At 49.3% G+C, this 22,968-nt stretch overlaps 1 protein-coding gene and 1 pseudogene across 2 annotated transcripts; both read left to right on the top strand.

Moving 5' to 3' along the window:
* Window positions 1–142: 142 nt before the first annotated feature.
* LOC126537059 (serine/threonine-protein phosphatase 2A regulatory subunit B'' subunit beta-like) lies at window positions 143–22,197 on the top strand. Of its 2 annotated transcripts, XM_055073672.2 has the most exons (6): window positions 143–553; window positions 2,615–2,705; window positions 10,330–10,646; window positions 11,725–11,979; window positions 19,954–20,181; window positions 20,978–22,197. In XM_055073672.2, exons 3-6 carry the CDS (start codon window positions 10,387–10,389, stop codon window positions 21,324–21,326), a joined length of 1,092 nt encoding a protein of 363 aa, XP_054929647.1. In that variant the 5' UTR covers window positions 143–553; window positions 2,615–2,705; window positions 10,330–10,386; the 3' UTR covers window positions 21,327–22,197. The 2 variants fall into 2 exon arrangements, with proteins under 2 accessions (XP_054929647.1, XP_050040142.1); XM_050184185.3 differs by lacking the exons at window positions 143–553; window positions 2,615–2,705 and adding an exon at window positions 5,804–6,366.
* LOC126537235 (U2 spliceosomal RNA) lies at window positions 11,245–11,424 on the top strand (annotated as a pseudogene).
* Window positions 22,198–22,968: the final 771 nt, after the last annotated feature.

The raw sequence follows: 22,968 nt of genomic DNA on the forward strand, positions 1-22,968 counted from the left end.
TATTCTCTCCACAGCCCACGATGCAGCGGTTAGGCTCGGCCTACCCGTCCCCGCGTGGGAGCGGCCCGCAGCTCTGCCCTAGGGCAAAGCTTCTCAGGACCTTGTTATTAAAGTTATTTGTCTGTCTGTCTGTCTGTCTCTCTGTCACAGTTCGGGTGGGAAGTCAATGTAGGCGGCAGGGGCAGGACGCACATCACAGCTGACGTCTTTCATACGCTCCATTTTAATAAACGTTCGTTCATTGACTCTTTCTTTCTCTCGAACGCTCTCAACATATTAAATATAAGCCCTTTATCACCACAATCGTGTTTCCTCCGGCAACCCATATTTTGGCCAGTAGTGGATGCTTGGCATAGTTGAGGACCATAACAGTGATCATCAGAATCATTATCATAGTCATCACCGCCGAAATTTCGCAACGCGGAAAAGACGAAACGCGCACTGCGCGTTCTCGGTTGGGCCTCGCGCCGACGTGCCTCCTGCCATGCCAGACCTTTGGGGAAAAAAAAGCCCCATCTGCTGCAGCTAACGAGAGCGGCTCTCAGCTAAACTGGTAAGCCCCGTTTGCCGCTCGGGTTCGGGCAACGGCCCCCGCAGGGTAAGCCGTCGCGAGGCCGCCGCTGGCTGATGTTCCACCGGACGTGTAGCGGACACCGCAGCTGGCCGGCCGAGTGGCCGGCTCGCCGTTACCCCCAAAAGAGAAAGCACCCGCAATGTCGCGCGGGCCCGGGTTGCTGGTGCCCAAACGCCTGCGGCCTCTTCCGAAGCAGCGAAAAAGTGAACTGGAGACGCGCGAAAAAAAAAAAAAAGTAGGGGTGGGGAGGAGGGGCTATATATTGAGAAGCGCGCTTCGACGGGCACCATCCGATTACGGGACGGCGGGCCGATGTGTGGTTAAAGAAAGGATTTATGCCTTACGCCTACATTTGACGGTCGGGAAGGCGGCAGTGGCAGGGGCTGCACTAACGGTATTGAGGAATGGTTCTTATTTTGGTGCTTTTAATGGGAATATCTTTGCTTTTAAAAGAATGTTATTATATTAACGGTGACCCTGCACTTGACCTCTATTATATAATGACTGTTGAATTTTCGTTCACTCTATTTCGTTTATCTTCACGTTTTTAGTTAGATTTTTTTTTTTTTTTCGTGTTTGCACACATGTTCAAATTGTGCGCTGTTCCGATAGTGCCATTGTTGCCCAGCTTTGTGATACACGTGAGCGCGTCAAGCCACTTTCTCGGTTTCTTGTTTCTCTTTTTATTCTTCTTATTCTTCTTTCAATAGGCGCGCATTGATAGGAGCACAAATCAGTATTACCATGAACGTTAGTTATGAACTCGGGTGTGATTTGCCACCCGCCGTTTACAGTGTTGCTCGACATGGACACACAGATGCGTCGATTGGACCCCGGTCTCACTGGAAACCTAACAAAATCTGTAGCAATTGACGAGCAACGTAACGAGATGTAACATCACTGTACACAGTTGGGTGTGAAACTGCGAAATCCTCGCTGCAGATCGACAGAGAGTAACGCGTTTTTTTAAGGTGTCCCAGCTAACGTTAGTCAAGCTGTTGAAAGAATATATTCCTCTTCACTACAAAGAATTCCTCTTCACTACAATATATATATATATGTGTTATATGAATCGATGTTATGCGAAAGAGTTCGCAAGCACCTGGCTATCCTACATCGTTTGGGGTTCCGCAAACCGTCACCAGATCAACTAACGTGTTTGTGTGAATTGAGTAGTTGTGTGCGTGTGAGTCACGAGATTACTTGTGTGTGATGACAGCAGCAAGACGACGACCACCACGAAGGCGATCGTATGGCAGCAAAGGCACGATATCTACACTGGCCGCTCCACATGAGCTTACCGACATAACGATTGTTCGGTTCTATATGCGTGGGGGATCAGCGCAAGCTAGAGAAACAAGGATTGTGACCTCATCGTCAACTACGCGTTATGCAATCGCACGTACATGTATGGCTATATGTCATGTTGATGTATGTTAAAACGACGGTGGCATTTGTACTCCAGCGAAGACATGTTAAAGATTGTTTAATTTGGGCGATCATGAAATAGGTAGAACGTCGCACTGTTAGTTTTTTTTTTAAGTAGCGTAAACTGCTACGAGGGAAGTTCTAGGGAAAGCGGGCCGATCCCGTAGATAGTGCAGTCTTAGAAGGGCATCAAGGTGCGAGTAGTCACGAAGAAAAAAAAAGAGAAAGCACACGCCGATCGAGTGTTTCAACGAGCTGGCTGCACATTGGAACGAGAGACATATACGTGCGATCGTGGCCTAGTAAAAAAAAAAGGTGATCGTGGCCCAGTGGTTATAGTACCGGGCTGATGTACTCCTCGGCTGAGTCTCGTTTTCACCGCCGGTGAAAACGAAAAGAAAGAAATTGCACCTCTGCCGGAAGAAAACGCGATAGGGTTGCAACGATATTATACCTTAATATATTAACGATATATAACCTTAATTTTATACGCGTGACAGAAGAGAAAGGCGGACAAGAACCGTATATGTGGTACTACTTTATTTTACTCCATCAACTCGAGTTTGTGCGCAGCTATGTTCTTTGCTCTCGCATGTTGACTCCGGCCGAAAGGAGGCGACGCCTCGCACGACACATCTTCGTCGCCTGAGCCTCCACATGAGCCCTTCTTCTGGTGTCTGCGGCACCGATACGTTAAATCCAGGCGAGTGCTAGAATCAAAATGCGTCGTTGATCACATTTATTCGCTTGCTTGTTCTGGGATGCGAGACTAACATACCGCTCCCGCAAGTACTCCAGTGTCGCAAAGAGCACCTTATCTCAATTAACCGTTATAAGACTTTTAAACCAAGTTGAAGAACATTAACCGTTACATAGCAACATTTACGTATAAGGACTTCACTCGAGCGAATTCAAAAGTTAACAGTGCGACTTATATTTATTTTTTTTATTTAACAAGGAAAACTGGCACGCTGAATTCCTAGAGCAAGCCATCTGCCACTCGCGCAATGTTCTGTCTTAAGTTTATTTTCTGTGACAGTGACCTTGAAATATCGCCTTCGCATTACCTCTACAGGACGTTACTAAGAACGTCATTAAGGACAAAGTACAAATGCCTCGTGCGCAAACAGGCAAGTCGTGTCAACGTACATTAGCATTCATTGTTTCGACTGCAATATCGTAGTCGATTATAAATCGCCGAGCACAACAAAAACAATTATATATTGCGTCCAGCACAGTAATATATTGTGCTTTGCGTACCGAACGCAATTCCGAGATTACAGCGATCATCCCCTTGTTTTGATTTGACCATCCTTTGCTTGTTGAATTCTGCGATAATCCTCTCCCAGTCGTGCAAGTCCTTGCAGCGTACCTCGTAGCACGTTTAAACGTGCAGTAATATCGTTTCTCTGCTTTGCTGAACGGATTCCACACCAATAATTCTGGTTTCGTATCAATAAACCAGCACTGAATTGCGCTAGGAATAAGTGTTCACCGATTGCTACACGTGGCAGACCCACGATCTGATTGTGAGGTACACCGTGCTATTAGTACGGTACTAAGGGACTCTGGATTATCTTTTACCACCTTAGGATCTTTAAAGTGTACCTAAATCGTGCGCGCCGAAGTGGAATTGAGGAATTCCGTTTCGCATCACAGGAATTTGGACCCTGAACGCCTCACAACAGTCGCTCTTTGCTGCATGTCCAGCGTTGTATTCAAGAAAGGGCTAAACGCTAATTTGTAGATCATGGCACGCTTGGGCACCTTCGTTTTCGTCCCTCGCCGTGTACAGAGTTATCACGCTATACTACTGTAGATGTTCACATTTTCACATTCAATGTGAACAGCGGTGTTGTGGCTTTATATAACAATAAGAGCCGTTTTGGTTTTGATTTTTTTTTCTTTTGCTACCTTTTCAACCAGTCTCAAATAACATTGTGCAGAGTAAATTGACGCCAAGTGGCATGGTGTGCCTGTTATACTATGACACATCCATGGCGCTAGAAATCCGTACGAACTTGTCCTGTAAATTTTACCTTGATCAGTACATGCTACATCCGTATATCCGACGGAAACAATGAGAAAAAGGCCAAACCTGGCCACGACTAATGGCTTTTTCACGCCGCAAGGGCCAGTGTTGGCCAAAGAGCGCCAAACACATGGTTCAAAGAGTTGACAATGGTATGTGAAGTCTGGATGTAACACGGCTGTAAAGTGCCCCAAAATCAGTCGCTGTCTAAATGCGTAAAATATATGTGTATGTTAAAATAATAAAAGAAGACCAAAACTAAAGCACTGCTCTTATACCGTTAGTTCGATTACGAGAGTGGCCGTTAGGTGACATCCCGAAATTGTGCAGTAACAAAATGTGCATTTCGATTAAGGTTATTGTGCTTAGTGTGCATACAATTTACTGTGGTCACAGAAAATGCGAACGTCTCGTATGTAAGGATCTTGAAATCCGTCACCTCTGGAACCTCGAGAAGGCGCATGGGCCATCTGTACGAATGCCAGTAGCGAGTGCGATAAGCTTCGACGAAATGGCCAGTTGGTGCGCGAGCTGAAAACGCAAATAATGTGAGCGCAACTTTGCTCACTACGTCTGTCTTTTTCTTTCTTCCTGTTCAAGTATTACTGCAGCAGCGACATTACAGTATACAGGGTATCTCAAAAAAATGCGTTCGAATACCCCTTGAAATGGGGCAGATGCGGTAATTAAGCGATTTCAATCGGCGTTACTTTTACCACTGAGGCATGAAGCCTGAAATGGCTCGTGGTAGTATTTAAACAAGTAATTATAACAAAAGTCAGACTAATTAGCTTTTTCACCGAAAGAGTCAGCCGATTGATTCCGACGCAAGCTCGACATCCGAGGAGTTCATGACGGGCTCCATAACCGGACGCTGCTCGCTTCATGCTTGCCTGGTGGCGGTGAGGCGTGCAAGCTATTGTCACTCATCAGCATTTGCTAAGTGACAGTTGCGCACTTCTTGGTTATCTGGGTTTAATTGGCCAGCATTCATTATACTGAAGAAATTAGGAGCATTTAGTTTTCACGATTACATTTACATGTCTAAATAATACCACGAGTCATCTTAAAACGCATGCTTAGCGATAGAATTGCTGAATTATCGCCATGTTTGCACAGCGCAAAAGACGAGCACAGAAGGAAGAACACAACACAGGCGCTGTTCTTCCGTCTGTCCTCGTCTTTTGCGCTGTGCAAACATGTCCATATTGAATCACCAACTCGCCCAAGCTTCCACCTTATCAAGTTGAATTATCGCAACCTCTCTATTCTTAAGAAATTTCGGATGCATTCTTCTAAAACACCTTGTATAGCATCCCTCCTATACTTCGCATTGATAACAGAGAAGTTTCACCGTGGTTACATATGCCTATGAAAAACCTCCTCCCAAATACGCATCTTTTTTTTTAAGCAAAACCACGTGTTGAAAAAAAAAAGGGGGGGGGATCAGACATCCACCCGTTCGTAGCAATTGCTACAAAACCACGTGTTCTAACGCATGACGCCAGCGGTGACTTCCAGAACACGTAACATTGCAGATTTCTCGAAACCCGCCAACATTAGCCACGCGCGAGGAGACACTACATCTCGACACGTTCCCCACTTGAAGTGCCAATGACGTAACAAACCATCACGGGGGCTAACACGTATGCCCGCCCCTCTCTCTCCCTACCCCCACCCCTCCTATGCACCCCTCCCCGCGCCTATCGGCAGCAAAACAAACAATAGTTAACGACCCGGAGAAAACGTCTGTCGTCCACGACCGACGTTCCGTAAGAAGAGACAGACATGGTCAGATCGCGGAATCTACAGGAATGCTGGCACCGAGAACTGGGCTCGAGGTGAGAGGGTGGTAGTCTTCGTCGGCCGCTTATTTCGCGCCGTCGACGTCGACCTTGGCGCGGTTGTGAAACGTTCGCCGCGCTCCGTTGCGCGGTTTTTCCCTAAACGCCTCCAAACGAAATCCGAGCCTCCGTACCCCATATGGCCGGTCGCATCTTGCGGCATCGATGTGTTTGTGCGCTTCCTGCGTTGCAGCGGCGGGTCACTTGAATGCGCGCTCGTCAACGCTTCCCTGCCAGGAAAATCACACAGTGGTGGAGGCGGGTGCGGCGGGTGCCGTGGTTCGAGCGTATTGCATTTGGAGCTGTTGCTTTAGTCGGAACCAGTGCGGCAGAAGATGACGCGTCGCGCGAAACCGCGAGGCGAATATTTTCGCTGTCTGTCGTCGCCTCGCGTTTTGAGGACGACGGCGATTCCTGCTGCTTGAAAAGTGGGCCGCGCCGAAGCTTTGAGTCTCCCAGCTGCACCTTGAGGGACGTCGCAGGTGTGGGTGCGTATGCCTCATAGAATGTCAGCAATAGTGTCGCATTTACCTTGATCGCTGTACGACTTAAATTTAATTATCTGATACGCATAACCAGCACAACGCACTTTCTGTGCTCGGCGTCTATAATTCGATATATCCGTATAGCTTTGCGACCAACCCCACAATGTTAAGCGGTGTGTTCAACTATACATAATGGCGTTGGGTGCAGCTGATGCTCCGACAGCCCTTCGTTGGTTCTTTGATTTCGCAGCTTATCCATACTCTATACATCTCATTAACTGTGGAGCAATCTGAGTATAACTCTTTTAAAGCCGCCATGTCTTGCAATCAGCACATAACATTTTTCATCCGCGATATACGTTCTTTATCCGTTTAGCCGTTTTAGGCTGCTGCCGCTATTTTAGGTTGTCAGTAGGAGTTTTTTTGCTGATTTGTTCTGCAGCCGTTTTAATTCACTCGTAATTTATGGTAGTAGTTCTTATATCGCTATTTATGTTAGTCATGCTGTCAAACACGCTATCGCGGTATAGTTCATTAGCCAGTAATAACGACGATGTCGCTGCTTTTCTGTGTGTGTGTGTGTGTGTGTGTGTGTGTGTGTGTGTGTGTGTGTGTGTGTGTGTGTGTGCGTGTGCGTGTGCGTGTGCGTGTGTGTGTGTGTGTGTGTGTGTGTGTGTGTGTGTGTGTGGCGAGAGAGAGAGAGGGGGGGTGTCTGCTGAGTGAGCTTCCTGGACAACACTTTGCAATGTGGTGAATGCAGTTTAAATCATGGATCCGGTAGCTCAAAGAGGTGGGACGTAGTTCTCTGGCATTCACCGCTAAATCGCCACGGATTTCCTTTTTCTTTTTTTCCTTCTTTCTTCTTTTTTGCCTTTTTTTCTAATGAATACACTCCTGCCTCTATACACACAATTGTCGCAAGACTAACACTGTAGGTTCACACGTCACGCAGATTTTTCTTCACTCACGAAAACCTCTTATACGTCATTTTTTCGTAATAGCGAATTCCAGCCAATCCTGATGCCACATATACAATTAGCTAAGACGAGACGTTCATTTGAGGGATCGCCAGCAGTTTGTGCGCAGGCGCTAGTAAGAGCGGACGCGAGAGAGAAAATCTGGGGGCTTTTGCTCCTTGAATATATGACTCGGCCTAGGCACTACGGAGGAGGTCTCTGAGCACGTATTCTAGCATTTGTCCCCTAGACATGCCGGAATTACGGAGTGCGGTCGAGTTTGTTTACACTCCGCCGCTGTCTGCCCCCGCGTTGAGGCAGTGGGCCCGGACGGACGCGCCCATTCGGCGATCGCCGTGTATGAAGGAGCAAGGTCCTGACTGGTGTTGTATAAGTCGCGGGTCGCTTTTTTCGTCGCGACGATAAATTGCATTCTTTACAAGCACTGCTCCAGGGGGGCACATGTAACCGGCAAACGGAGGCCTCGGGAGAGCACCTGAGGTTATAATAAAGCAGGCGGCGCAGGATCTCTAGGGCACCCAAGGGGTAGCGGGGGGATCAAAGCTGGAAGCAGGACGACCCGTGAGTTGGGGCTGCGGAGGCCGAAGCGTGCCACGGTGTGTTTGCATAAAAAATTGGCTGTCCGTTGTCGCGGACAGCCGATCTTATGCACCCCTGGCACGCGCAGGCCTCGGCGAGCCAACACCCACAGACCAGTCCGGGTTCTAGCTTTGGTGTCCCTGTTGTCGCTTTGGTGTCCTGGAGGCGCCGCCAATAATGCGAAATAATGATACGGTGTTACAATTAGAAAAAAAAAACGATTGAATAAATATAATTACGTCCAGCCGCCAACTTGTGACGCTAAGTTCAGAACTACCCCACCCCGCGTCTTCTGCGGCAGCAGTCAAAACTTTGCCTCTGAAGGTACGTCGGACAGACTTTCTCGCGCCGGCGACGCTGGTGCTGATTCAGTCATCGTCACCGGCGGTCTTTCAGCCACTTGCGTTCAAGCGCGGTTGCTAAGGCGTTCTGCCTTATATATCTTCAATATATGCGGCCCGGACTCTACTACGGTCGCTACTGCTCCCACACAAACATCTGTGATGTTATTTGCAAGGTACTTCGCCGTAAGGCGCGAGAAAGCTATGATCTGCCACGACTGACTTAGCACGAGCGCCGCAGGTGTGAGACAGTCTGTCCGACACAGCGGTCGCCAAATCGGGCGTCAGTGCCCGCTGCTTAACCTAGTTTACCGCGCCGGCAGCCAGCGTCCGAGCGTAAACAAACTTGACTCCACTCCGCAATGCCGGCATGCTTAGGGACAAACGCCTACAACACGCGCTAAGAAACCTCCTTCGTAGTGCCTAGGCAGAGTCATTATTCACGGAGCAAAAGCCCCCAGAGTTTCTCTCTCGCGCCCACTCTTACTCGCGCCTGCGCACGAACGGCTGGCGGTCCCTCAAATGAACGTCTCGTTTAGCGAAGGCTACCAGCGAATGTTAAAGAGCACTTACGAACGAAAAGCTTTGCGAATTCGCCTCCAGGTGGTTTTTCGGCTGTTGTACTCAAGAAATAAGAAAAGCACCAGAAAGAATTTTTTACAAGCCTGTCCTCCTGTCGTAGCGTACAGGCTTGGCAAAAATTTCCGAAGCCACGGTGCGCTTGAACAGATTTGTCGTCATGGGAGCATATTATAGAGCGTCTGTAGAACTTGCCTTGCTTGACAGTGACCATCACTCACTCGCCGAGCGCCAGGCCTTTTTCAGGCGACCTGAAACAGGGCCAGACGATGATGCTGTCAGTCGTAATCGGCCTCAACATTTTTCTTTTTTTCGTGGACTGCACGGGGCGCAGGCTAAGCATACGCCACGCCATAAGAGTGGGAAAAACAATAGGACAGGAGTCATAGGAAATTATGTGCCGAGAAACACAGAGAAATGTAGAAGGAGAGGACTGCGGCGGAGACATGACAAGCATGCAAAGACGGGAAAGGAGTGGTTGAGAAGTTGAGACTAAGGCAAGAAAACAGAGTGTCGAACCGAATTTTTATTTTCATACCGTTTTCGTTTTGGTTCGCCGACAGCGGTTCAGTTCCGGAATGAATAAATAACAGTTCAAACCAGATTAAATTAATTTGCATAACCGAAGAATAATTACCGAAGCAGCACAAATTTATTTTGTAGAATGTTTTGCTGCTTCCGCTAAGTTGTACTGAAAGAGTGCGCATCTTAGTTCTTCAGGCCGCACGTAGTTAAGGAAAATCTACCACCAAAGCTGAAATGTGAAGCGAAGCTTTAATGAGGGAAAGAGAGAGAGAGAGAGAGAGAGAATATATTGTGGAAACACAGAGAGGTCCTCCAGCCTGCTAGTCTGCGTAGGGGGGAAGAAAAGATGAGAAAAATATAAGACTGAGGAGTAATGATGACAATACGCAGTAGGATGCGATCACGTTTGTGTTCGAAGGACCCGTTCGCAGCCTTGAATCTAGGCCTGTGTTTACTAAATATTCTAGGAGAGCCTTGATGAGAGGGCCTTCATTCATTTGTCTGGCCACTGGCCCAGTAAAGCTTTTTCACTGGACAGCCTGTAGCTATTCCGCGCTAACGAACAGATCAATCCCTGCCGTTCGCAGTCGTACTGGGGACAAGACACAAGTATATGTGCTCCGCTATCCCACGGTACTTTGCCACGCGTCACACACTGGCGAGTCCGCGCGTCGGATGCAATGCAAATATTGTTGCGTAAACACAACACCAAGTACGCCCCATGACGCAATACGCTGAAAACAGTATTAACGGTGCTGCTGCTTTTAAAATCACCGGACGATGGTGTGTATTTACACATTGAGCTGCACGTTTAACGACTCAAGGTAGTCGAGACGAACACGGGGAGCCCTCCACTAGATGGTGTTTCTCATAGTTGCACTGTTCCTGAGAGTGTCTCAATCCAGGACCAACGGTATGCGGGCAATATTGTACACGTGACTCGGCCGTGTCCTGCGCATGCGCAGGAGAGGTGCGGCACCGGCGCGAGCCCCCGTGTGCAGCGGCTGCCATGAGCGCTGGCAATGTCGTCGGCCGCTGAGGAAGGGCCCGTGATTCCGCTCTTCTACTTTCCCTACGGCCGGCCCCTGTCGGCGCTCGAAGTGGAGATGGCCTGCCGCGAGCTCAAGCTCGCGCTCAACGACATCGCCGGCGATGTTCTCGGGCCCGAGGACTTCGCGCCTCTCGCGCGGGCGTGCTCCCTGCCAGGATACTTCAAGACGGCGCTGTACCGTGCCGCCGGCGGCGACAAGGACAGGCCCGTCACCAAGGAGCGCTTCTGCAGGTGCACTAAGAGACACACATGAAGGACAACACTGCAGAAGGCTACCCTTCTTCCCCAACTCCCTTTCCTTTGATTCTCAACATGTTATACCTACATGTGATTGCCGAGTGTAGCCGGGTGCAGATGGTTTCGAGTCATACTCATGCTCATTGCAGTGTGCGCTACTCGCGGTACGATGTAGTGTCTCAACACAACCATGGTTAGTCACAACCATGTGTAGCCAACAGATAATGAAGCCAGGACAGCATAGGGGAAATTATTCGTCGTTTCAAATGAAATGCGGAAATTGCGTGGTAAAGGAAAATGAAAAAAAAAATGGAAGAAAAATGTTGAGCCATTCCACTATGTGAAGGCGGGTGACCAACGAAGCTGTTTAGCACGCGACAAAGTGGTGACAGAATTTTGAACGAAAGTGCGAAATCTTTTACCGTGATGTTTATTCGCGTGGACGACGGGACCACCGCCCCGAGGAGCCGGAGGAAACTTAGACACGCGTGACGTTTCGACGGGAACGCCCCCACGGAAGAGCGGAAGGAAAGAAAGGTAGATACGCAAGCGCTCGAAACGCCGAAAAAGAGAGGGCGGTGCGAACGTAGACATGGCCGCCGGGGGTCAAAGTGTAGTATCTGTTCTTATCAACCTAATATCTGATACAGGTTCTATTTGGACTCAAGATATTAAACTTATTTTTGCGAGTTGGCGGAGTGCTCGAAGCCTGCTTCACCTCCGTCGCGGGTCGGCCCGGTATTTCACTATCTCCGGGATCGGCCAACGGTTTTTGCACAAGCATAAGAAAAATGACGGAACCCCATAGCCGTAAACAGCTTCGCTGTAAAGGTCACTTGCCGCCGGTGGGCTCCGAAACCACGTCCCCCGCATGACGCGTGCGATACAATTGTGCTACGGCGACAGCTGTTCCCACGTCCACATTGTTGGATATGTATGCGCGTGTGCAAGACCTGAGCCCAGGTGCGCCCCGTTCGCGCTACGCTGTACTACGTAATTATTCGTGGGGAGGCCGGTGGCTAGACTTGAACATGTTGGCAAGCCGCTGCCCCGTCCTCTTACCTTCCCGCAGGTACTACAGCCACCTGGTGGCCAACTTTCCGGAGGAGAGCTCCCGTGCCGTGCACGTGCTGGCACGCGACCGCGACTACCTGACGCAGGAGGACCTGCGGCCTTTGTTCGAGGACTTCTTCGCCATGCACCCGGACATGCGCTTTCTGGAGAAGACGCCGCAGTTCCGGGAGCCGTTCATTGCCACCGCGCTCACCAAATACTTCTTCCACTCGTCCCGCTCCTGGAAGAACATGCTCAGCATCCGGGACTTCAGGTATACGTGCGCGTGCTACGCCTGTGCCCCTGTAAGGCGACAGCGTTTTACAGCATGCGTACAATGTCAGCCGAACAAAGGATTTGGCATCCACCAGACCAGGTGCACCGGACCAAACGATAAAACGATAAGTTTGAAACAGAACGACGCACAACGTTCCGCAGGTGCTACTACTACTACTACTACTACTACTACCAATAATAATAATAATAATAATAATAATAATTATAATAATAATAATTTTCAAGTTGAAAACCCCACGGTGGTTTTCTTTTTGGTACGTATAATGTACGCAGGCTTATATGGCAGGTCCATGCAGGACAGTACTTAGGCTTGCACCAGGCTGCACGCAAATATGAACGTAATCGCTCAGAGGGCATTCGCTCTACAACGGACACACATTGTGCTGCTGGTAAAGAGATAGTATACCTCATGCAGAACAATCACTGTTGGCGAGCAGCGCACTTTTACGTACGCTTCACAACTCAGCACTCATTTATTTATTTATTTATTTATTTATTTATTTATTTATTTATTTATTTATTTATTTATTTATTTATTCACGCTGTCAACCGCTTGACAGGATTAATACAGGGGTGATGATTCGGAAATACCATACACATAAGCAACAATCTTGGCACGAGCAAGAATACAGTTGACCAAAAAGGAAAAAGAAAAGAGATGCAAACGATGAGGAGGTATGCACAATGCATGGCGCTAGTGTAAGCTTAGCAGCTAGTTCACCAATACACACAAAAACAAATTTCCCAATTAGAGAATAAATACAACAGTGAGCGCAAATACAATAATGACCATCGCGTCAATAAGAAGAAAAAACATTCACAACTATAGGGTAAACATCAATAAGATACGCTTACAAGCTGATCACTACGCATAAGCTGAACTGCTCTTCGTATCAGTTCTAGAAAGTCATCTATTGCACGCGTTTGTACTATGAGCCGGTCAAAGCCGTTCGATTCTCGTATGGGCTTGGGGGGAGGAAAACAATCAAATGTGTTGTAGCACGAATATTCTTGAAGCGTAAAAATCATGCGTGTGACTATTACGATATTAGTGCCGATTTGATACTCCGGAAAATGGTCCCAAACAAAGGCTACGTCCAAAATAGAGCTGGATGCGCCCTGAACACGGGTGGGGGCACGTACCAGTTGTGCGAGACTAAAGCTAAACGACATTTCTCAAATGACATCATTCGCCCACGCGTCTCAGTTTCATAAACGACCGTTCCATTTCAGGCAGCTTAATATCACCAGTCACGATAATCACATCACCTGTGCATCGTGCAAACAAACCAAATGAACTTCCAGATAACTCGTTTCAGCATTATAGGCGGTTCGTAGACAGCCCAAACAAAGACGCAACCTTTATTTAGGTGTAGGTTTGCGCTACACTGCCGCGATTTCTAGGTTATCCGACGTAACAGAGTAGCGCAGTTCTTGCTTGACAGGCAGTGCAACGCTCCCGCTCCTGTATACCTCCGCGCACGATCACATGACCCAATGGCAAGACTGTTGTCCAAGATGCCCGGGTAAACCCATGTTTCCGTGATACCAACAATGTCTGGTTTAAGATCTAAAACAACAGCTTCAGTCATCTATTTTATTTGCAACACTTCGCGCGTTGACATTCAGCAAATCGACTTAGAGCGACTTGCTTTCCTTTCTCTTCGTTTTTTTTTTTTTTTGCTTTTTTTTTTACTCAATTATATCTTCACGGTGACTGTACCAGGCAAAAATGGGCCCATTTATAAGTACATTTCCGCGGGTTAGTGTCACCCTTTCTTGCTTATCCCGATTTCCTATTGTTCTGTCCAACAGCTTATTTCTAATCTCATGAATATTGCGATACAAGTATTCACTAACCGGGAAACCTGAGCCCCTAAGCTACGAGCCTTTAAGCTCTGAGCACAGTGTTTAAGGATGATAACTTGGTCACGATAGCCGAGCAGTTTGAAAATGATGGGTCTGGCCTTAGGCGAAGGATTCTTTCAATTCCCTTAGTTTTTTATCTCAAGCTTACATTCGAAGATCATTTTTTTGTTTCAACCGACTCAAGAAGCATTTCTGTTGATTCGTATTGCTGTTCTTTAACACCATAGATAACAAGGTTGGACCGACGGTGCAGGTTTTCTATATTCTCCACTTTTCTTTCCATATAGCCGCGAGGTTCTTTTCAAGGTCAGATATCCGTTTATTTTACCCCGAAACTTGTTTTTACACGCCGGCGATTTTTTCGGGCTTCTTGTCGATTGCATTAGGTCTAGCGTTTGTTTAGGCTCTTTCTTCCCCTGCAATTAGCTTTCACAGGTCTGCTATAACCTCTTCGGTACTGCCTGGGCTCAATCCAACGTCTCAGAACGCCCAGATGTAACAAGCGCAAGGAAACAATGAACTTGCAAAAAGCTTCGCGAAGCTACCGTGGGCACTGCAGTCATAATTCATGCAGACATCATTACCTTTTCATTGCTACTAAATGTCTTATCATAGCGTCTGCTCACCTGCAGAATAAGCAGTAACGGATTTGAAGGCTGCACCTTGGCAATGCTGCCACTGCCGAGTTTTAAGCAGTCGCCGCCCGTTGCCGCCACGAATGCTCTTAACGCTTCCTAAAGTCACTGTATATGCTACCAAAGTAGGAGCCATATATAGCAACTCTAGTACTTCCCTGACACCAGCACCTCCTCGTGGACGAATAGGTAGCTTTCGTCAATCGAAGCTGGTTACATCAGCAGTTCCCTTTGCAGGACCCTTACATCAGTGGGCCCGTTGCGATAATGGCAGCTCGTGTCATGTCGGCAATGGGCCCATAGGAAGTAGCAGGATTCAGATCAAATCTGAAGGATAAACAGGAACGGATTTGAAGGCTGCATCTTGGCAAGCCGTACCCACTGTATAGAGTGACCGATATAGAAGTGGTCACTGGAAATGCACTATACCACTATACAGGGTGTCCCAGTTAACTTGGACCAAGATTTTAAAAATACCCAAGAGCTCTACCGACTGCATAGCAGCCGTAGTCGTACGTACTTACGACCAGTATTATTTTTTCATCACGAAGTATTAATTACTTTTGATTAGTGAAATTTTTCATTATTGCTTGAATCGCAAACATGTTAATTGCAAAGTTGTAGGGCACCTGAAATAACTTCCGAATCAAACATTTGTTTAGTGCTCAGCTTTGCCTCGTTGGTTTTTCCGAGAAAAAACAAAAGCGCTCGAAACATCCAAAATACGAAATAGATGCGCGCTCGCGCGCCGCTGCTCACGCGCTCCCAAGCGAATAGCCACGGATACACAGCTTTACTAGCGGCGGCAGCACGATACAGGCCTTCACGCTATGTGATGGTCGCGGCATCAAGAGAACACGCCGCTGACGCATTGATAAGCGTATCGGAGCGATGCGGCGATAAGAGAATGCAGCCGTATATCTTTCAATGGTTGCTTGTAGGCGCTTGAGTAGCGGCGTGCGAGTGCGCATCTATTTCGTATTAGGCGTACTTCGCGGGCTTTTGTTTTTTTCTTGGAAGAAACAACCAGGACCACTTCAGCACGAAATAAATGCTTGATTCGGAGGTTATTTAAGGTGCCCTACAACATTGTAATTAATATGTTTGCGATTCAAACAATAATTAAAAAGTTCGCTAATTAAAAGCAATTAACTGATTTTTTACATCGTGATGAAAAAAAAATATACTGGCTGTAAGTACATACGACTGCCGCTACTATGCAGTCGGTACGATTTCCCTAGAGCTCTTGGGTGTTTCAAACATCTTGGTCCAAGTTAACTGGGACACCCTGTATATAAGAAGCCTCACTCAATACACTGCGGAATTGAAAATGGCCGGTCGGTCGCCTGAGATTATACCTTTGCGGAGGTCCAATCGGCAGTTGTGAACTCAAAAAGCTTTAGCACTGAGCTGATGCAATAAATGGGGCTATACGTGCAAGCGATGCACGTTTGATTATTTCGGCCACGAATGAGTAATGACGCAATGCATGCAGTCAGCCTTCGTCGCATTCGTGCTTCCGGTCGGTCCACTGCACCGGACGCGCATTCTGAAAATCGATATGCAAGGTAATTATGTCTGGTATGCAGGTGAGATAGCGTTAGTGCCAAGGCAAGCGCGGTAACGTGCACATTAGCTTAATTGCCACACAGCATTGCGCCGACGTGGGCGTTCGCGCATTTTACAAGTTGCGAGATAAACTGTGCTATTAGGAGGTACGCAGCATTATTTCTATAGTTGTTACTGTTTTCGTTGTTAGCCGCATTCCTTTGGCATCAAGGTTAGCTCGTTCCATCAAGGTTAACCGGCGGTTTTCTCAGATACGTTACCGCAGCGAAGTTCCTTTCAATACGAGTAACATGTATACAATATAGTAGCGGTCATGCAGGATGACCAGCGAAGTAAATGGCGAACCGCACCTCCGCCGCAGGTCAGCCTGGTATTGCACTATCTTCGGGATCGGACCACGTATGGGGAGTGCTTATCGCCTTCTTTACGTCCGCCGCTGGTCGGTCCGGCATTGCACTATCTTCGGGATCGGCCCGCGTATGGGGAGTGCTTAACGCCTTCTTCACGTCCGCCGCGGGTCGGCCCGGCATTGCACTATCTTCGGCATCAGCCCACGTATGGGGAGTGCTTAACGCCTTCTTCACCTCCGCCGCGGGTCGGCCCGGCGTTGCACTAACTTCGGGATCGGCCCACGTATGGGGAGTGCTTAACGCCTTCTTCACCTCCGCCGCGGGTCGGCCCGGCGTTGCACTAACTTCGGGATCGGTCCACGTATGGGGAGTGCTTAACGCCTTCTTCACGTCCGCCGCGGGTCGGCCCGGCATTGCACTATCTTCGGCATCAGCCCACGTATGGGGAGTGCTTAACGCCTTCTTCACCTCCGCCGCGGGTCGGCCCGGCGTTGCACTAACTTCGGTATCGGCCCGCGTATGGGCAGTGCTTAACGCCTTCTTCACGTCCGCCGCGGGTCGGCCCGGCATTGCACTATCTTCGGGATCGGTCCACGTATGGGGAGTGCTTAACGCCTTCTTCACGTCCGCCGCGGGTCGGCCCGGCGTTGCACTAACTTCGGGATCGGCCCACGTATGGGGAGTGCTTAACGCCTTCTTCACGTCCGCCGCGGGTCGGCCCGGCGTTGCACTAACTTCGGGATCGGCCCACGTATGGGGAGTGCTTAACGCCATCACGTCCGCCGCGGGTCGGCCCGGCATTGCACTATCTTCGGTATCGGCCCGCGTATGGGCAGTGCTTAACGCCTTCTTCACGTCCGCCGCGGGTCGGCCCGGCATTGCGCTATCTTCGGGATCGGTCCACGTATGGGGAGTGCTTAACGCCTTCACCTCCGCGCGGGTCAGCCTGGTATTGCACTATCTTCGGGATCGGACCACGTATGGGGAGTGCTTATCGCCTTCTTTACGTCCGCCGCTGGTCGGTCCGGCATTGCACTATCTTCGGGATCGGCCCGCGTATGGGGAGTGCTTAACGCCTTCTTCACGTCCGCCGCGGGTCGGCCCGGCATTGCACTATCTTCGGCATCAGCCCACGTATGGGGAGTGCTTAACGCCTTCTTCACCTCCGCCGCGGGTCGGCCCGGCGTTGCACTAACTTCGGGATCGGCCCACGTATGGGGAGTGCTTAACGCCTTCTTCACCTCCGCCGCGGGTCGGCCCGGCGTTGCACTAACTTCGGGATCGGTCCACGTATGGGGAGTGCTTAACGCCTTCTTCACGTCCGCCGCGGGTCGGCCCGGCATTGCACTATCTTCGGCATCAGCCCACGTATGGGGAGTGCTTAACGCCTTCTTCACCTCCGCCGCGGGTCGGCCCGGCGTTGCACTAACTTCGGTATCGGCCCGCGTATGGGCAGTGCTTAACGCCTTCTTCACCTCCGCCGCGGGTCGGCCCGGCGTTGCACTAACTTCGGTATCGGCCCGCGTATGGGCAGTGCTTAACGCCTTCTTCACCTCCGCCGCGGGTCGGCCCGGCGTTGCACTAACTTCGGGATCGGTCCACGTATGGGGAGTGCTTAACGCCTTCTTCACGTCCGCCGCGGGTCGGCCCGGCATTGCACTATCTTCGGCATCAGCCCACGTATGGGGAGTGCTTAACGCCTTCTTCACCTCCGCCGCGGGTCGGCCCGGCGTTGCACTAACTTCGGTATCGGCCCGCGTATGGGCAGTGCTTAACGCCTTCTTCACCTCCGCCGCGGGTCGGCCCGGCGTTGCACTAACTTCGGTATCGGCCCGCGTATGGGCAGTGCTTAACGCCTTCTTCACGTCCGCCGCGGGTCGGCCCGGCATTGCACTATCTTCGGGATCGGTCCACGTATGGGGAGTGCTTAACGCCTTCTTCACGTCCGCCGCGGGTCAGCCCGGCGTTGCACTAACTTCGGGATCGGCCCGCGTATGGGGAGTGCTTAACGCCTTCTTTACGTTCGCCGCGGGTCGGTCCGGCATTGCACTAACTTCGGGATCGGCCCGCGTATGGGGAGTGCTTAACGCCTTCTTTACGTTCGCCGCGGGTCGGCCCGGCATTGCACTATCTTCGGGATCGGCCCGCGTATGGGCAGTGCTTAACGCCTTCTTTACGTTCGCCGCGGGTCGGTCCGGAATTGCACTATCTTCGGGATCGGCCCGCGTATGGGGAGTGCTTAACGCCTTCTTTACGTTCGCCGCGGGTCGGTCCGGCATTGCACTATCTTCGGAATCGGCCCGCGTATGGGGAGTGCTTAACGCCTTCTTTACGTTCGCCGCGGGTCGGCCCGGCATTGCACTATCTTCGGAATCGGCCCGCGTATGGCGAGTGCTTAACGCCTTCTTTACGTTCGCCGCGGGTCGGTCCGGCATTGCACTATCTTCGGGGTCGGCCTACATATGGGGAGTTTTGTGTCTACACACGGACACGATCCTGGGATGAACTAGCCCTTAACAGCTTCGCTGTAGATATATATATATTTGTATGAACCGGTTATCCACGATGATTGCAAATGTAAACGGACAGTCGAACGCTTCGAAAAAGCTTGAAGGCGAATATTTGTTGTAGTGAGGACATTTTAGGTATAGCGTTTGTCGTTTCGTTGCTTGATTCCGTGGAATGGTGGCTTGATCTTTTGTTATCTCACCTGCTATACCTGACGCCTGCTGTTAAAAGGATGTTTCACGACCGCTGCCATGACCGGGACCTATGCGAGTTATACAGTGCCATGGCTTAAATATAGTAGACGTACAGAAACACCCCAGGCTGTGGACGGGAGGATGAGCGATACTGGTAAAGCACGTGCACATGCGCAATGTTGAAGATCCCATCGGCGTCAAGTTGTCCTTACGTACACTTTTATTTCCCTTGTACTCATTATTTATACGTCCTGATTAGACACATCAAATAATTTGATTCGCCTGCGCATACTCTGTCTTCACTGTTTTTCTTTTATGTAGGTGTGGTGGGTTTAATCACGCGTTTTGCGCGTCAAACTGAACTTGTCATACTGTTACGCTAACAACAGTGGTGGTATACATGTACATAATAACCACGTGGTATAAATGTATGTGTAGATAATGCATCATGAGTAGACAGAATCGGTGTGCCAAAGTGTCACAAAGAGTAGGTCGGCAGCGTCAGTAGACCATTAAGTCACAAGAGTCGCTGCCTCCTTGTCGTTATTTCTCTAATTGTTTCGTCGGCCCCTTTGCGCATTATTGACAATAAATTCACTATTGCAGTAATGCTATAGTTGCAATGGTGCACAGATGGTAATTAGAAGGGGAGGAAGTTCGCGTGATGTCGAGTATGCATCATCCCGACCAGACGGGCTTCCGTCATACTCTCGACTTCATGTCGATAGACAACCATCGAATGATAGGACGTCATAATGCTGCCGCATTAATGCCGCTCAGTTGCATAGCATCAGGACCTGCGAGCTTTTACCCTTGCGCGTTCCAGGGAGAGCCACCTGTTGAGCTCCCTCCGCTGGATGGAAGAGTCATCGGAGCTGGACCAGAGCATGGACGCCTTCAACTTCGGCTCCTTTTACATGACGTACGCCATGTTCGAGGGCCTCGACCGCGATCGGGATGGCATGCTCAGTCCGGAAGAACTGCGGAACTTCCAGGGCGGCGCCTTTACCAATCGTGGTCTGGACAGGATACTCTGCTCGGCGGTCATCAAAAGGCAGGCGCACTACGCTGACTGTCATTTCCTGCACGTGGGCAACAAATCCGCGATGGCATAATGATGCGAAGTAACATTACCAACCTGCCGGCCATAACACGTGACATTCCGGTTCTTAGTCTTTTTTTTTTCACCCTCTCTCCTTGTTGCGTTGCAGCTAAAGTGACGACATGAATTGACCTTGGCATTTTCCTTTCTTTTTTTTCTCTCTTCGTTCTTCTCTCAACCTCTCGCCACGAAAATCACTAGTCGTGCATTGCCCTATGCAAGGCAACACCAGTCTCAAAACACATCTGTTACATAGACAACGCCTGGAGTAATGATGACTCATGAACAAATGGTCCATTCGAAATAAAAACTTCCTTTCGCCGATCGCGTTACCTATGCAACGTTGTTGATTGGACGTTTTTTTTCTTCTTCTTTCATCGTTCTCTCTCTCTCTCTCTCTCTTTGGTTCTTTGTTTTTTTTCATCGCTGAATTGCGATGGCGGGCGCCAATTCAAACGGCGTAACGACCCGTCGAAGGAGCTTGCAAGTGTGCAACTACACCTCGGCCGAAAGAGCGAAGGAGTGCGTATTATATTTGCGCAGTTCCGCATACACTGTTAAATAATCCAGCACTATCAGGGTCATCAAAGTGGACACGCTCTAGCTCGACGGTACCGATATTGCAAAAGCACTCGTGCACTTACATCCAGGTGAGCGTAAATAACATCACGCAAATAGATACGTGACACATACGCTGGTTTCATTACAAACGAGCTTTGACGGTCTTCATTTGTTTTTACTTCTCCAGATACAATGGCCGGCAGATGATGTCCCTACAAGACTTCGTCGTCTTCCACGCTGTCGAGTCCAATAAGGGGCTTCCCAAGAGCGTCGAGTTCTGGTTCCACTGCTTGGACTTCGACGGCGACGGCTTCATCACTGTGTACGACATGCAGTACCTCTACGAGGACAAGCGACGCATCGTCGAAGTGCACTTTCCCTGCTGCGACTTCGCCGAAGTGGCGCACGAGATCCTCGAGCGCGTCAAACCACGCAAGCCCGAGTTTATCGCGCTGTCGGACCTCAAGCGCTGTGAACCCAGTGTGGTGTGCATGATTGTCAACACGTTCATGCTCGTACCGATGACGGTTAGGTAACTTGGCCAACCAGGCGTCTCTTTCTTTTTTTTTTTTATTAGTGTCATTTAAGACCCGGGTCAAGAATCGAAGCGACATTGGTTGTTTTTTTCCAGGAGTGAACGACAAGCGCTACTCAAGTGTTCACCGCTGCTGTGAAGTGCGAGACCAGAACATCGGACCAGATTGAAAAAAAGTCCTAAACATAACTATAAGCGGTGCGCTGTGTGCGGACGTGTGACCACTTTGTGCCGTGTTTCGTGCGAATCTGGCAGTTGAAAAATAACGGAGTCAAAATTTCGGCTTTCCTTCTTTTTTTATTTTTCCTCCTCTGTGATGGATGTAGTTGGAACAAGCGCAACTGTTTCAACGTGAAAAAAAATTTGTCCAGCCGTTACGTAAACTCGTGCCCGTGTCCGTGAAGCGCTGTGCTGCGGATGCAGAAGCATCCGCGCAGTGTGCTCACTCGAAAAACGGGACGAAAAAGAAAAGGTGCCCTAACTACAAATTTTCGCGCGTAAACATGTCGATGACACCAGTTCTCTCGTAGCCCTGACGACTTGGCATGGCTAATCCTGTCGTGGTAAACTTTTGTCACTACTTCGAGACGACAGGCTTGGCTTGTGTTTTCCATCGGCCTTTTCCAACCAGGTGCCGATTTTTTTCTTTATGTCTTTTTTTAGCATTCGCATTTTGCAACTGCCGGTGCTGACATGTGACGCTAGCATACTTAATTTTATAGATAACGTTTTCTGCAAATGCGCTTTGCTTGAGGAGCGCTTTGAGGGCGCTTCTGAATGAGGCACGATTCAATGGAGCTTTGGCTCTCTTCTGTTGTCTACTTGAGCGGAGAAAAACTACCTCGCCATAAAGCTTCTGTCATATTTCTTCATTCACGTGCCAGCCTTCTCATTTTGCTTAACATGTGTATCCGCAGCGCTCCAGAACGTTGACAGCAAGAGATGATAGTTCAGTAAACTGCTGGCTTACGGGAAGTGGTAATATAGTTTCCATACTTCAGGCGGCGCATGTGCAAGACGACATAAGCACTAGCCTTATCGCAGATAGTGCAGACCAGCCTTGTGACGACAATTAGTTGTAGCGAGGTTCACAAAGTATAGCATAGTTGCACGCCTCCTGACCCTAGCAGCAGTTATGCATGGAACCCGGCTCACTAACCCAATCGGAAGTTTCGAGAGTGTGGCGTGTTGTTCACGTGAAAATCTGGAAAAGCTCTCGTCTCAAAGTATTCATCTGTCCGCTGTCGTGCTTCGGTTACAGGGAAAATCACTTTGCCCATGCAATACAGGCCTTTCTGTTGGCACTTGCTGCAGCCATGGTACCCACCGTGATATTTACCAAACACAAATGCTCTTGCTGGTGCGTCGCAAAGAAATCCTTTCACGTGCACATCAAAGTGGTGACCGTTCGCTGTGATGCCAGTGTTAATGACTGGTTAGGTTCATCCCAAACTCTGAAAGGATGACTTGTACAGAATAAGGTTTTCCTTTTTCTCGGTAGCAGCCAACCATAAAAACAGACCGTGGGGCAAGCTGATCACAGCTTCCAAGGATAGGCCAGTTGTTCAGTAGTGCTGCTGCCAACACGCATGTCGTCGATGTAAAAAAGCAGCTTGAGCCTTATCCCATCATTTTTCTTTTTT

Source organism: Dermacentor andersoni, chromosome 4 (assembly GCF_023375885.2).
Source record: "Dermacentor andersoni chromosome 4, qqDerAnde1_hic_scaffold, whole genome shotgun sequence".
NCBI classification, from domain to species: Eukaryota; Metazoa; Arthropoda; class Arachnida; order Ixodida; family Ixodidae; genus Dermacentor; species Dermacentor andersoni.

Coding starts and splice junctions, on each gene's coding strand:
- LOC126537059 (XM_055073672.2), top strand. CDS start 10,387: ATGTCGTCGGCCGCTGAGGAAGGGCCCGTGATTCCGCTCTTCTACTTT. Junction 10,647..11,724: donor ACCAAGGAGCGCTTCTGCAG/GTGCACTAAGAG, acceptor ACCTTCCCGCAG/GTACTACAGCCACCTGGTGG. Junction 20,182..20,977: donor TGCTCGGCGGTCATCAAAAG/GCAGGCGCACTA, acceptor TTACTTCTCCAG/ATACAATGGCCGGCAGATGA.